The sequence below is a fragment of the Cynoglossus semilaevis genome, chromosome 1, assembly GCF_000523025.1.
Source record: "Cynoglossus semilaevis isolate Cse_v1.0 chromosome 1, Cse_v1.0, whole genome shotgun sequence".
NCBI classification, from domain to species: Eukaryota; Metazoa; Chordata; class Actinopteri; order Pleuronectiformes; family Cynoglossidae; genus Cynoglossus; species Cynoglossus semilaevis.
The window spans coordinates 23,457,111-23,472,907 of NC_024307.1; the positions used below are offsets into that span (position 1 = coordinate 23,457,111).

The 15,797-nt window shown below is 44.2% G+C and overlaps 2 protein-coding genes across 2 annotated transcripts in view; both read right to left on the reverse strand.

The window, feature by feature from the left end:
* Positions 1–6,370, reverse strand: LOC103386395 (wiskott-Aldrich syndrome protein family member 3). Its single transcript, XM_008320641.3, has 10 exons — positions 5,883–6,370; positions 3,568–3,706; positions 3,248–3,382; positions 2,784–2,937; positions 2,565–2,682; positions 2,399–2,443; positions 2,090–2,223; positions 1,689–1,970; positions 1,204–1,601; positions 1–1,024 (listed from the first exon to the last, which is right to left on the reverse strand). The coding sequence occupies exons 2-10, from the start codon at positions 3,698–3,700 to the stop codon at positions 867–869; spliced, it is 1,557 nt and encodes a 518-aa protein (XP_008318863.1). The 5' UTR covers positions 3,701–3,706; positions 5,883–6,370; the 3' UTR covers positions 1–866.
* A 1,165-nt stretch (positions 6,371–7,535) lies between these two features.
* htr2cl1 (5-hydroxytryptamine (serotonin) receptor 2C, G protein-coupled-like 1) overlaps positions 7,536–15,797 on the reverse strand; it is a 26,104-nt gene continuing 17,842 nt past the window's right edge. Inside the window, exons 2-7 of the mRNA XM_008320925.3 lie at positions 11,567–12,431; positions 10,495–10,695; positions 10,135–10,298; positions 9,884–10,019; positions 9,291–9,523; positions 7,536–9,159 (exon numbers count right to left, since the gene is read on the reverse strand). Of these exons, the coding sequence (XP_008319147.1) occupies positions 8,596–9,159; positions 9,291–9,523; positions 9,884–10,019; positions 10,135–10,298; positions 10,495–10,695; positions 11,567–11,975 (1,707 nt within the window). The 5' untranslated portion in view covers positions 11,976–12,431 and the 3' untranslated portion in view covers positions 7,536–8,595. The remainder of the gene's footprint in view (positions 9,160–9,290; positions 9,524–9,883; positions 10,020–10,134; positions 10,299–10,494; positions 10,696–11,566; positions 12,432–15,797) is intronic.

Below are 15,797 nucleotides of genomic sequence, written 5' to 3' on the forward strand. Positions count from 1 at the left end.
ATTGATTAAGATACTGCCATGAGGAATCACCAGGTGAATGGTCTTCATTCATTTACACCCCAGTAACAGGCAGAACAATGCTCTACCAGTAGGTGGCAGCAGATGGTCACAAAATTAAAACTAGAGAGACTCTGAGATGGTGCTCTTAGTGTGTCTTTCATCGATTCCTGCAATGCATCAGTGTTATGTTCAACTAAACAGGTCCAGTATTCACACAGAGTAAGTAAATAGTGAGTAAACTGCAACTAGAAGATCATTATATTTCATTTATATTTCGTTACATACACTTTTGTGACATTTGTGTTTGGTGGTGTGATGTGGGATTTTTGTAATGTAAAATATATGTGCCACAGTTCAAACGTCTTCACAGTCTCCAGGGCATGTAAAGGTGTGGCCCTGCACAGATCACAGAAGGTCAAAGGTCATTAAAGGGGAGGGGTCTACTCGGGGTGGTGATTACTTGAGAGGCAAGTTCGACTGATTTCTGAATTCTGTTGTCACTGTGTGAACATCAGCACCAGAGACACTGATAGAAGAGTCAGGTTCTGACAGTGAAGGATTCTGGGTAATGACAGCCTGATCTGTCTCTGTTGTTCTCTATGCAGGTGAAATGTACTGGGTGAAGCTGACGTGTTGGATTTACTCCTGATTATCCAACACTTGTAAATATTTTTTAGCAGAAAAATACTCAGTTTGTGTTGTCAACAAAACCATGTCCTTCTACACGACAACAACCAATGAGATCTAATTCTGGAGGAACCTGGAATATATGTGTTGGTTTGATTTGTGGTGGCAGAAGCTTCTGCTGATTCCTCTTTGAGAACTCTTCTTCTCTCACCATCATCAGAACCAGGTTCTGGTCAGGTTCAGTCTGACCACTCGTTCTCGTCCAGCTCAGAGTCATCGTCAGACTCGCTGTACTCTACTGCGATACGACGAGACAAGATGGTCGCCACATCGTTACCCACTGGTTCTCGCTTGGCCTCTTGCTCCCTCTGCTCCTGGACCTTCCTCAGCTGGATCCCTGTGGGGAGGAGAAAGAGGAGAGAGAAAAATAGAGGAGAAGGGAAAGGTAGTGAAAGAAGAAGAGGAGAGAGACTTTAAGGGAGCAGGTCACATTTTCTCAAGTTTTTGCTGTTGACAATAAACAGGCAACAGAAAACAGGAAATGGAAATCAGGAAACATCCACAGATGATTCAAACCTCTGCGTATAGCAGCCAGGAGGTCCGAGCGGGCGTCGCTCATCGGGATCATGCCCAACATGGTGGTTTTCCTGGAGGTGGGTCCAGAGTCCAGACTGGACTGAGCTCCGGTGTGGGCCGGTGACTGGTGGAGCTGGTGACCAACAGGAGCTCCAGGTGGAGGTGGAGGAGGAGCAGCAGGAGGAGCCCCTGATGGTGGATGGGATGGGGAGGGGACATAGTTGGCGGGTGGAGGAGGAGGAGAGGGGGAGTACGGACGAGAGAGTGCAGAAGAAGTGGGCTGGACTGTGGGTGGTGACGAGGCCGAGTCGAAGGCCGTCTGCGCAGAGGGGATGGATGGGGGAGGAGGAGGTGGAGCAGGAGGGATATAGTACTCTGGAATGGTGGTGGGTGGAGCCCTGGGCATAGAAGAAGAAAAGAGGCGGAGTTAATCTAATGACATCATCATCAATGACACACGACTTTACCACTTGACTTGAAGTTACCCATGTCCGGCCCGGTAATCCTTCACAGACTGCTGCCTGGGCCCATTAACAACAGCATCTCCACCCACATGGGGCCCAGACGGAGTGCGGCCCAGAGAGGCCACGTGTCTGCCTGACCCTCCCGCCACAGCTCCTGCGGTCTGATTGGTGGGTCTCAGAACCCGGTCCAGAGACTGAGTCTGGGCAGAGCCGAGGTGGTGGTCTGTGGGATGGGCAGAGCTCGGGGCCTGGGTGGTGGAGGGGTGGTTGGGGCTGGTGGGGTATGAGTCAGAGGCCATTGACCTGTGGGGACAAAGGTCACCATGTTACAAAGATGTCATTCAAATACTTTGATATTCATTGGGGTGGACACCAAGAATTCACAGGGCTAGATTTGAACTTTAACCTCTGTGTCTGTGTACCTGTTGTCAGGTGACAGTGATCCCTCTGAGGACATCCCATGATATGGTGAGGGAGTAAGTCGCGCGTCTGGTCTGAATTCTTTGTCGTAGGCCAGAACGTTCCACTCCTGACGTCTGTTACGTGCCTTACGAACCTTTAATGACACACACAGAAAAAACAGTTTGGCGTCAAAACACGGAGCTCTTGTCCTTCATTTGATCTTTTCTGACGTTGTTTTATTGTCAGTGAGATCAGACTAATCACTTTTGAAAGGTCAGGCGTGTGTGTGTGTGTGTGTGTGTGTGTGTGTGTGTGTCCGTCTGTCACACCTTCTTCACTTCTCTGCCTGGATCTTCAACCTGCTTCTGCTGCTCCTGGAACCGAAACAACAAAGACATAATTAACAAAACAGCAAAAAGAAACAGTAACAGATGATGATTTGATTAGTATTAGGAGAAAACACACACACACACACACACACACACACACACACACCTTCTGTCGTCTCTTCTCCTTCCGTTTGTCCTCCGTGGCCTGAAGCATCTTTTCTTTCCACAGGTTAAAGAAATAGGAAGGATCGGTGTAAAACTTGAGAGCGTCCTTTTTGTCATCTCTGCACAGAAACAGAGGAGTTTGAACAGTTTGGTGTCAAAGACGATCGATCACAGTTGATCACAGTGGATCCACATCAGATCCTGTACCAACACCACCCACCTGTATGGACTGAGGATGTTCAGAGGGGGAGGTTTGTCACATCGATGGTACATCTCAACCACCGGGTTAGGGACAGATGTGCGGGACACCACCTGCTGGTCCTGGATGGTGCTGCTCTTAAAGGCCTTCCTCATGTTGATGTCCTGCAGAGACACTGAGGACAAAACAGGGAGAGAAGATCAGTGAGGCTGTGACCTTTCTACAGACTAAAAGTAAATAAACACACAAATATACGCAACCATCAGGCAGTGAAGAAGTACAGTGGTTTTGAGTGGTACATTTTTATCAGGTTTAAATTGTGAGAAAACAAGTTGAGAACACAGGAAGATAGGGGAAAGGAGCGATGATGTCACAGGACTCTGGGGCGGATCCTTGACAGAACACTGGGCTCTGATTGGCTTTGGATTTTTTCACCTGCAGAAGTTTTTGTTGAGCAGAAACAGCACACACACACAGACACACACCTTCCTCCACAGTGGAGTCCAGCTGTGTGACCTTCACTGCCAGATGATCCACTCTCTCCTGTAGACTGCTCATCCTCAGGTAGAAACTGTTGGCTTCATTAAACAGTTCTCCAAATATGTCCTCAGCATGGCGACCTGGGCACAGGGGTCAGGGGTCGGGGGGGAGACAGGAGCAGAAAGTGAGGAATTCAGGTGAATCTCATCTTTTCAGATAAAAGGTCAGGAGTGAGGATGAAGAATGAGACAGGACCGTCTCTCTGCGGTCACTGCTCACCACCGGACAAACAGGACAGGTCATTAAAGGTCAAAGGTCAACTCACTGAGTCCTCCCAGCTGTTTGATGACAGCAGCCAGGGTGCTGTTGGTCACACACTCCAGTTCACTACTCACACCGTCAGGGAGAGCTCCACGACACAAGTGCCTGGGCTCGATGTTCCTCTTCACTAACGGCATGATGACCTGCAGGAGAGACAGGGACATCAACAACTCTCTGGTCATCGTTGGGACACCACTGTCTTTATGTCCAGGTCAGGAAAACAGCCTTACTCCTAACCCAAACCTAAATCATGTTTGATAGATCCTAAATGTGCGGTCGCGGTACACAAACTGTCAACTTACAACTTACAACTGTCACCCTACAGGTGTAACTGTGTAACTGCAGTGGTTCAAGCCCTTCTTGAGAAGACTCCGTGCCTGAGGAGCCTGGGTTGTTTCCATGGATATATGGCTGGGAACAACACATCAAGAACAAGAAGCACAATGGCCGTGCCAAGCTGAAATAGTGGAAATATTTCTGTCGAAAAACCGAAGTGAACACAGCGAGGAGGAACGAAGTGGCTGATGCAGACGAAAAGTCAAAGAATGGAGTTGGTGACCATCAGACCATCAGACCAGATGTCAGTTTATTCACCGAGGCTCAGGTAAGAGTTTTTGATCATTCCTTTCATTTGTGAAAGTTTGAGAATTGGCACTAAAAATAAATAGTGTTGTGTCTCTACTCTTTTATTAGATCAACTGTTTCTATGTTGTCCAAACCAGACGGGTACACGTCTTCTGCTGAAGGATGTGTCCTCTCCTGGACACTGTAAATGAGGTATACTTTGTCTTCACTTTTATCCATAAAAATACAACTATTATTTCAGGAAAAAAAACCCTGTTGAAGTCAGACCTTGGCCTAGTCACTCCACAGGTTAATATAGTCCTGCAATGTGGTTAGAACCTGTGGTTCGTGTATGGAAAATGAGTGACTTCGACCTAAATGTAAGTGTAACCTCGAATATAAGACTCCTAACTTGACGAGTTAGATAGTTAGACGAGTAGTTAGGTGAGGAGAAGGAGAAGGTGGAGGAGAAGGTTCTCTCCACCTTCTTCTAGGAGCTACTCCTCCAACCCTTTCCCAACATTCAGGTCCCCCTCCTCCTCACCCTCCTCACCCTCCCTATGTTCCATCCTGCTCCTCTTCTTCCATTTTGTGAGGCTCTAGTGATGTGACTGGAACTGGTGTGTGTGTGTGTCCCCTCTCCCTCTCTTTGTGTGTGAGAGTGTGTACACACTCAGTGACACTGTTTGACCCTCTGTCCAACAATCAGTTTTGTCAGTGTCTGCACAATTTTGACAAGTCAACCAGCAGAACTATGTGACCTGTCTCTCTCTCTCTCACACACACACACACACACACACAGTTTCTCTGGTGACTCCTTTATTCACCACGTTTTTAACCCACTTCTAAATCTCTGACGCCCCCTCCTGACGACCTTTGACCCTTGTGAACAGCATGGACGCCACAGGAATTCGTCAATATTGTTCACACAAACCAAAACCAAACCAAAACAACTGTTGAGATAAAAAGAGAGACAAACCAACCGTGGACACAGATGGAGCAGCTGAAAGTCAAGGAGTGAGATTTGAACTGCAAAAATCTTAAAAAATCAAAGCAAAAATCAGCACAACAGCCCCTTCACTGGTCACCATGGCAACAGAAACGGCTGAGTCAGATAAACGCTTCATTCTCTCTTCTTCTCTCTCACACAGAGGTGTATTAATAATGGTTTACTGAGTCTCTTTAGAAAATCTTCATAGAGTGAGTTTATTTTACCAGAAGAAGGGAGACTGGAAAAAGACAATCAGTGCAGAATCAAAGAACTTAGTGTCGACGTCACTGTTCAGTCTGGAGAGTTAGATCACGACTCTCACAACCACGTTCTTACATCTCCCTGAAACACCACATGACTCTAAAACCAAGGTGTTCACTTGATGACGAAACGGACTTCATTAATTCATTCGGAACCCACGTGACCGAAGCCATGGATATAAACCACACTCATATTTTTAACTGGAAAATATTTGTGTTCTTTTTTTCTCTCTCATTAAAACTCAACCACGTGACAGATGTTCACACATTTTCCTCATGTTTCACCTGTTCGTGTGATCGAGGGTGAGGAGGAGTGAGTGAACGCGGCTGTGCGCGTGTGTAGCTGCGTGTCCACCGGCAGGACACGCACGCACCTCTATTTAAACAAATACACACAGCCGCAACGTTATTTTTGTGCGCATTCACGACACAGCGCCATAAGGGAACACGCAAACGCGTGTGCGCGCACATGCTGTTACCTGTTCACGTTTGAAGCGCACTCACCTGATTTCTTTAATTCCTCTGCTGCCTTTTCCCTTTGTGCTCAGTTTCTGCAGTGATGTATGTTATTTCTTCATGAGGAAGAGAGAGGGATAAGAGGAGGAGGAGAAGGAGGAGAAGAGGAGGAGAGGAGAGACAGGGATGGAGAAGGATGAAACAGGAGGAAAAAAAAAAACAGATTCTGGTGTAAAAGGTTGAAAGAGCAGCTTGATCTGGTCCCAGTACCGGTCCCGGTTCTGGTCTTGATTCTGGTCTCTCTAACCTAGGATCCGTATTCTGTAATTTTACATATGGTCACTGGTCTGAACTGGATTCGCGTCGTTTCTGGCTCTGAAGAGATTGAGAGACAAACCATGTAGAAACAACGTTTCCGCTTTACTCTTCAAAATAAAAGTCACAATTAAAACGACTGCAGACAGAGAAAAATAAAATAACCATGATTCACTTTTAACACAATACCTTTTTTATTTGAAAATCACCAATTTCTATTTTTTTTAATATTTAAACACACGTCTTAATTAGAAAGCAGTTTGTTTTGTGTTTAAATACAAATGTACGGTGTGTCATGAATTTAGACAAGTTTCAGCCAATTTAATAACTTGTTTATTTGTATCGATTTTATTTGTCGTCCGTTATATTTGATAGACATTAAACGATACAAATAACAATGTGATAAATGATAATGTTAAAGTTCATGATCGTACACAAATATATGTGGTTAACTTACAAACATCATCCGCTACACCTTTTAATGTGAAAAACTTTAGTTTCTATTTCCGCTTTTTCTCCAACACTTTGCACAGCCATTACAAAATAAAAAAACTGGAGATGCAGCACAGTGGCATGCCTGCGCGCGCGCTTACGAGTTATTCCGAATTTTACCGATATTTGCCGAAACCACACCCACTGCACAAGAGGGTACCTGAGAACAGAGCGCCATCTTGAGTTTAGACAGCAAATGACGTGAATACAAAAACGCGGCGTTAACTTGAATGACGTCATATATATTCAGAATATACAGACTACGAGCTAAATTCAGGAATTCAGTGCTGGAAATATTTGTTTCTCATCATTCAATTCAATTTTTAGATTTATTATGTTTTCTTCCCACTGCAGAAACAGACATATATACCGTACATATATATGTATGGATTCCACTTTTTTTTAGGACTGACTGTTCTGCAAGTTGAACGTTCTATGTGCTGCTGATCCTTCTGTATGAAATGAGTTCCCTGTCCTTGTCCTGTCCTGATCAAATGTGTAAATTCTGTATGAAATGAGTTCCCTGTCCTTTGATCAAATGTGTAAGATCTTTGTTTATTGGACCATTTGATTGGTTTGTGTTTGTGAAGATTACATGCTGTTATCTCATACCTGAAGAGTCAGTGGAGCAAAAACCAAGGCTTTAAACCTCCTCATGGAGATGCAGCTGCAGCAGAGACCACGTCTCCTCTTCCTCTGACTCAGATACTTTGATGAAAGGACATGGACAGATGTGCTGATTAAAAAAAAACTTCTGTCGCTGTGTGTCAGCTACCTGTGGTTAGATGTTTGGAATCTGAACATATTTGGAGTGTGAGCTAGCCAACAGCTTAAATCACTTTATGTCACAAAAATACAACAGACAATCAGAATGTATTTATTTCTTTATTTACTGAAACATAGATATTTGTTTTTTTTTATTTATTTGTTCTACTTTCCCTCTTTGGATTTGAAAGGTTTAGCTTTTAGGTTTGACATCACTGAGAAGAAAAGTCCTAACGGCTGGAGATTTCTGTTAAAAAAAAAAAAGTAAAAAAGACAGTCCAAACATTTAATACAAATCCAGATTTAAAGCATAAAATAATGGAAGACATTTTCTTACATTCAAGAACCCAGTTCCACAGCCACTTTGATGAAGCAGCCTTTGAACAAATATATTTTCGACCCTGCCCTATATACAAACTATTTCTATTAAATAAAATAGAGAAACTTTAAAAATGGAAATTACATTGATTTCTATAACATCCTCTTTTTGCATAATGATTTCATCTGTGGCTACGGCGAGTTTTACTATTTTTTCTAAAACAGTTCTGCTCTTAATATGAAAGGGTGACTTTTCTTTTTGCTTTCCCAAAGTGAAGCCATATTTAATTGAACACGACTGACAAGTTGTAACGTTTTGGGTGTGATGATGACAAAAATATTTTTTTTTGTCAGTTATTTTTGTTACTTCTTTAAAAAAGAACATTTTAAAAAGTTTACAAATTAAAAAAAAAACATTCTTGATTTTGAACAGACTAAAAGAGGAAAAGTGTTTCATTTCATGCGACCACCAAGTGACACCGAGTTCTGCAGTGACCACAGATCCTCACGTGAGACCTTCGACCTTCGACCTTCTCCCTCAGGAAGCACAGGGAAGCGTTGTCTAAATGTTTTTCTTCTGACTGTTGTACGAGTGGTTTGGTTTGAAGGTTCCACAAAGGCCACTCCTCCTCTGTGATGTCATCAGGTCCACACTAATGGATCTGACCTGAGTCTCTGGGAATCCACACTCAGCGATGGAAGAGCAGGTTCCACCTCAGAAACTCTGCTTATATCTGTTCTATAAAAACAACAACAAAAAATAGTTTTCCTCTTAAGTTGTAAAAGTTCCAGCTTTTTCCAGATATGAGAACTTGTACTGAACCAAAATCCAGTTTTGCAGATGGTTCCAGGCCTGGCGGCAGCTCCGACATCACACACTGCTGGTGTCTTCTCTGTAGCTGCTGAGGGACACGTCCTGCTCAACCTCCGTCTCCATCTCCGTCTCTGACAGAGTCCCAATGTTTTGACACTCGGAGAAACTCAGAGACACGACTCCAGTCTGGGTCTCATCGTCTGTGGTCTCCTCAGGGTCTACGGTCAAACGCCCGTTGCCCTCCTGGCTGCCATTAGGACAGTTGCTGTTTCTGTCCACGCCTCCTTTTCTGTTTGGCCCAGCTTCTGTCAGCAGAGGAGTCATAGCATGTGAAGGACATGGTGGGGGAACCAGGAGGGTTCTACAGGCCTGACCCACGTTGGCTCCGATCCTGTACTGACATCTGATGTAGCTGGAGAAGGCGTTCCTGTAGGTCTTATTGAAGAGGGTGTAGACCAGAGGGTTGACTCCAGAGGAGATGTAACCAACCCACACGAAAACGTTGAGAAGGTCATTGAGGAGGGACTCGTCACAGGAGCTACGACACAAGACGAAGGTGACGTTGGTGATGAAGAAGGGACACCACATGATGAGGAAGAGGAAGAAAACGATTCCCAGAACCTGGAGGAAGAGAAAGAAAGAGCAGCAGTTTGTGTCTCCGCCCTTCTTGGAACATGTGCACCAGTCCAAACACCAAACCTCTTCTTTACGCTGTGACATCATCCAGACTCCGCCCCTTTCCCCAGACTTACCTTGGAGGCCCGCCTTTCGTTCTTGATGGCCTGCATCATCCCTCGTCGTCCGTGCCCAGAAGAATCTCCTCGGCTCGATCCTGTGACAGGTGAGCTGAGCTGAGAAGCTGCCTCCGAGCTGGGAATGATGCTGATACTATCGGAGGGGGAGGGGCTTAGCAGGACACTGGGCTCGGCCCCTTTAATAAAACTCAGGGTGTTTCTTCTGCTCTGAGGAGGAAAAGGCTTTGGATCTGGGGGAGGAACAAAGGATACATCAAGAAAATAAAAACACCTTTGAAGGAGTTAATGGTTAGCTGTCAGCTAGTGTTATATGCTAACATTTAGCATCAAACATATAACAAGTGAATATGTTTTGGATTTTAATTCCAGTGAAATGACTTTGATTCCACACATTTTCAAACCATTTTTTAACATTTTAAACATTTTCAGAGTGCTTCAAAGTAACGATATTTTCTGAAATGTCTTTGAACAATATCTAATTCTTTCTGCCAGATCAGCTTTTTTTTTAAACTGCATGCCACCCCGCTTTCCCTTCTCCAGGCAGATCTGACGTTTCTACATGGATAGTTCAAAGAGACTGCAGACTTTACCCTGTGAGTTTGGCAGAGTGAGCGTGTCGAAGGTCCGTGCTGGAGGCTGCAGTTTGTTCGTGGGCGCTGGTGTTTCTAAAGGTTGCTGGGAAGTCTTGTTCTCGCACAGGAAGACGGTGGCCTGCCTCTGGAGGACCTTCAGAGAATAACAACAGCAGTAAGTGAAGAAGCAGACCTTGGAGATTATAGATGAAGGTGGTCGAGGAGGAGGAAGAGGAAGAGGAGGAGGAGGAGGGGAACTTCTCCTGGACCTGTATGGTAAGGCAGTAGGTCACCACCATGATGACCAGTGGGATGAAGAAAGCCACGAAGGAGCCAATCAGCATGAAGCGCTCCTCGTTGAGGACACAGCTGCCGTTGACAAAGACTTTGTCCTGATTGTGGAGACCGATGACAGGGATGGGCATGGAGACACCTCCAGAGAAAAACACGCGCTCCAGTTAGTTTGCTCTACATTTTTATTGACACTTTTACACAACTGATCATCTGTTGTAATTCAGGACTGAACAAACAACTTCTTGTGGAATTAGGATTTTCTGGGTCACATCTGAGCTAAAGAAGAAACCTGCTGGTGTTGTCATGGAGAGCCAAGAAGCATTTAAACATCTCACCTATAGAGATGGTCCATACTGCTGCTATCTTTATCATGGCTTTGGTTCTGGAGTTGAAGCGACTGTGCTCTATTGGGTTCCTGATGGCCACGTATCGGTCCAAAGAGATGGCACACAGGTGCATGATGGAGGCGGTGGAGAACAGGACGTCCAGGTAGATCCAGATGGGACACAGAGCACTGGGCAAAGGCCAGACATAGTCTGGAACAGAGAAGAGGACATCATCATCATCATCATCAACACCACCACCATCATCATCGTCATCATCATCATCATCACATCACTCTCCTCCTCACCATCATCATCATCACCATCATCACCATAATCATCATCATCATCACATCACCATCATCATCACCACCATCACCATCACCATCATCACCCTCATCATCATCACCATCATCACCATCATCACCATCTCCATCACCATCACCATCGTCACCATCATCATCATCCCCATCACCATCATCACCATCATCACCATAATCATCATCATCATCACATCACCATCATCATCACCACCATCACCATCACCATCGTCATCATCAACATCACCATCACCACCATCATCGTCATCGTCATCACCATCACCATCCCCATCATCATCGTCATCATCACCATCCCCATCACCATCACCATCGTCATCATCAACATCACCATCACCATCATCATCGCCATCATCATCATCATCGTCACCATCATCATCATCACCAACATCATCATCATCACCAACATCATCATCATCATCGTCATCATCACCATCCCCATCATCATCGTCATCATCATCATCATCAACATCACCATCACCACCATCATCGTCATCGTCATCACCATCACCATCATCATAATCATCATCATCATCACATCACTCTCCTCCTCACCATCATCATCATCCCCATCATCATCATCACCCCCATCATCATCATCACCCCCATCATCATCATCACCCCCATCATCATCATCACCCCCATCATCATCATCACCCCCATCATCATCATCACCCCCATCATCATCACCATCGTCACCATCAGCAGCTCTAATGTTTGAAGGTGCTCAGTTCTTCAGCTCTCACCATAAAGGATGTTCAGGAGGGAGACAGGCATGACCAGGATTCCCACCAACATGTCGGCTACAGCCAATGACCTCAAAAAGAAGTTGGTTGCATTCTGGAGCTTCTTTTCCAGGGACACGGCCAGAATCACCAGGATGTTCCCGCCCACTGTCAGAGCGATGATGATGAGGATCAGGAGAGCTGGCCAGTTCTTCTCCCTGATCACTGTCCTAGTGAGGGACTCCTGGGTGAAGTTCTCCACTCCTGAATCCATGGCTGCTGCTGCTGCTGCTGCTGCTCCACCTCCTCCTCCTAGAGTCTTGTTCAGCTCCAGAGGGTCTTTGCTCAACCATGACATCTGTCCTCCGATCTCCATAGTAGATGTGGTGGTGCTGAAGCCACCGAGGAGAGACCGTGATGATCCCCTCATCCTGGGCCCAAACTGTGACTGATTAAGGCAGGACTGAGGGGGTTTATTCACTTCCTTCACCAGCAGAGGGCAGAAGGACCAAGTGAAACACTTTCACAGAGCGACACATTTCGGAGAATGGAAAAACAGAGCAGAACTTCAAAAGCTGTAGTCCTCTGAAGTACTCAGAGATAAAATGTCTCTGGAGATCATCATCATTGATGATGCGGCTGCAGGGTACCCTCCATCTCTGGACATCACGACGTTACCAGGAAAACCTTCTGGAAGAACAGGATCCGTTTTTTCTCCATCACTGCTCCTGATGTTTCTACAGATGTTTCTCAGCTCCTCTTCAGGTCTCCACTGCTCCTCTTCAGGTACTTCTTGGATTCTTCTCAGCGCTTCTTCTTCAGTCTGGATCCAAATTCAGGATTTGTTGAGAGGTTCTCAGGTCAGCTCAGATTGGAGGATCAGAACCTGTAATACAAAAAAACAACAACAAAAAAAATAACTAGTGTTAACTGTATTGTCGAGTTTAAAAAAAGAAATCCAAGTTTAACTTTGTCTAAAGACAAAGCCTCACTACAAAGGTTCATACATTCATTTAAAATCAATATTATAGACAATTAACAACATTTTGGTAGAAAACAAAAACCAAAAAAAAACAAACAAAAACAAAAAACCCTGCCTTTTTAAACAGCAAACTAGCATTAGAATTGTGCTCACTACAAACCACATCAGGATCGACCATGTAGACTGTACGTTGGTGAACCAGCAAACACGTTCGCTTCACTCATGACTCATTAGCCAGTAGATGGCAGTAGAATTATTCGGATGGGTTCCAGGGTCAAATTTGAAAAAACGAGACGATGAATCAGAGCGAGCCTGTGTGTGCGCGTGCGTTTGTGCGTGTTCTCCGGTTCATCCTTGGATTTGACCTTCTTACTCAGACTCTTATGTGATTTAATGCATCATAAATGTCTTCAAGGAGGAAACGAGTCAGTGTGTGTGTGTGTGTGTGAGAGAGAGAGAGAGAGAGTACGTGTGTTATTACTGTGAGAAAACAGATTTATTATTCATCTTTTTCATTCATACAGACAAAGATTTTTTTTTTTTAGGGAAAATATTATTTTCCCTGACACCCCCTCAGGTTTGACTTTACAAAACAAGATTATACTGATCCAGAAAATAATAGCGTTGTCTCTCAGTCTCTCAGTTTTTGGTAGCCTTGTCCACCTGAATTCATTATAATAAACATACAGACTAGCGATCTATTTGCTTAATATTAAATCAGTTTTGACCTAATCATTTTGCACTGATATTAATTACACACTGGAGTCTGTCGGCTCTGGCACAGTTTTGCGTCACATGCATCTGCGCAATGTCATAGCCCGTAATTTCTGAAAAAATATAAATATGTCAGCCAGTGACATCAGCATGAGAACTGTTGAGGAATGTTTAGATAATTGTTTTCATTCTCGCTCAGCTTCGAGGCCGAGACTGAATAGACTATTAACTTAAAACTTTTACTCTTAAACACAAAAGGCAGGTTCACGTTAAGAAAAAAAAAACCCCAGATAAATACAAGTGCATATTTTTTCTGAATTCTAACCTTAAAAAAAAGTCATAGCTACTTATTTCATTAGTGCATTTGTATTTATTTTATTTCTGAAGACTTTTTCAGCATAGTATAGTATGTTGAGTTTAATTATTGGTTTAGGTAGAGTTGGGATCAAGTCAGTAAGTTCAAGAACAAATCTCCAAAAATAAAAGTTTCGCAAAAATGACTAAAAATACACTCATTTGCCTTAAAATACTTAGCTATGTCCATTTTTGTGGTTAAAAAAATTCATATTTTCACTTTTACATTTTCAACTGAATAGACCTGAATCGGACTTACAAGTTGAACGTGGAACGAGCGGGGGAGTTCTAATGTTGGTCATCATGTTAGAAGACATTTTTGGAATGAAAAGACGCAGCTGAAGCTAAAACCCAACACCTAAACTGCATTATCACGAAAGAAAAAGCTCCCTGGACTAAATGAATCTGTTGCAGTAGCTGAGTGTCTTCTGTGGGCCACGCCCCATCATTACGTCCTCACCATTATTTCCTGCTGTTTTCTTTTAATTATTGTTTAACTTAAAGCCAAAACATGTACATTTTGTATTTAAAGGAAATCATTGAAGGATTCTTATTATAAAGCACTGAAGGACAAACATGTCTCTGAGAAGGACACACACACACACACACACCGGTCTGGGCCATAAAAAGCTTCATTAATGCCTGCTTTCCTCAGGCATCCATTAGCTTTGATGAGCCACTTCCTGTCTGACACACTGTCTGTGGTTTTACTGTCGTCTCTTCCTTCACTCTTAACTTCTACAAGATTCAAATCATCCAACTGTTCTGATCTGTAACACGGACTGACGTAGGTGGACGTGTCTGCCTACGTCAGTCCACGAGAGACCAACTGCAGCTGGAAGAGAGAGAGAAAGAAAGAAAGAAAGAAAACAAGAGAGAAAGAAAGAAAGAGAGAGAGAGAGAAAGAAAGAAAGCTCTTGATTATTTTCAGTCAGGAAATAAAAAGGTGTTTCAGTCCCATCCATTTAAATTAACTCTTAATTTTCCCTCCAATTTTTCAGTCTTTGGTTTGAGAGAGCGAGAAAAGAAAAGAGAGAGAGGGAGGGAGGGAGGGAGAGAGAAGATCTAAAGACCAGAGACTAATCCATTTAACAGAACTGACCTTTGTCTGCTCATCCCAGAGAGACGACAACGTTGTGCCTGTGAGTGTGTGTGCAGTACAGTCAGAATCAGATGGTTGCCTACATCATGTCATTATGGTAGGACAAGAGGACACACACCTACAACAACACCACACACAGTCACAGTCACATGGTTCCTGCAGCGATATCATTTGGGATGAAGCTAAAGTTAGACTCAAAAGTTCATCGAGGTTCAACGCCCCAGAATGTTAACAGGTGAGGGTGATGAGGAGGAGGAGCATCAGTGAAGGGTGAACGTGTCCAAGATCAGAAACAGCCTGAGAGGAAGTGACACGGAAACCCAAACCTTATTAGAATCTCAGCTCACGCTGTAGTAGACAGGCAGAGCTGATGTTCACCCTCTCACTCCTGATGTGGCTCCACACCAGTGTCAACAGACTGAATTATGGGATGCTGTAGGTCAGGACCAGTGGGTGGAGCCTGGACTTGGTTTTAATCTGACCTTGACTGAAGACGCGTTTTCATGTCAGGAGAGAGGAAGTCCTTCAAACGAACAGCAGAGATTAAATCTGAGGCTGGAGAAGTTGATGATAAGAATGGAATCCAACGAGCATGCTGGGAAATATGGGGTTTAATTTAAAAAGACGAAAAAAAGACGGAAAAAATGACACTAAAGGTTTCAGGCTAAAAGTCACTTCAATTATTAAAAATGTACGTGTGTGTGTGTGTGTGTGTGTTCCATTCATGTTCTCTCAGCCCCACTTGCTGCTCACGTTTGTTGGAAAGTGCAGATTAACGATAAAGAAAATTACACTGTCAGAATTTATCAGTACAGAAATCAGCTGTGTGTGTGTGTATGTGCATGTGTGTGAGTGTGCTGAAATGTGTGTGTGTGTACAAATGTTTGTGTCAGACACAGAGCCTCATCTTCCTGGAGCATATGTGTGAGCGTGCACGTGAGGGTGTGTGTGTGTATGCATCCTCGGGGGAAACCCCACGCACCGTCTGTCTCCTTCGGATTCACTGCCACACAGAGACTAAAAAGAAGGAGGAGGAGGAGGAGGAGGAGGAGGAGGAGGAAGAGGAACGATGGAATGAAGAGCGGAAGGAGCAAGGAGCC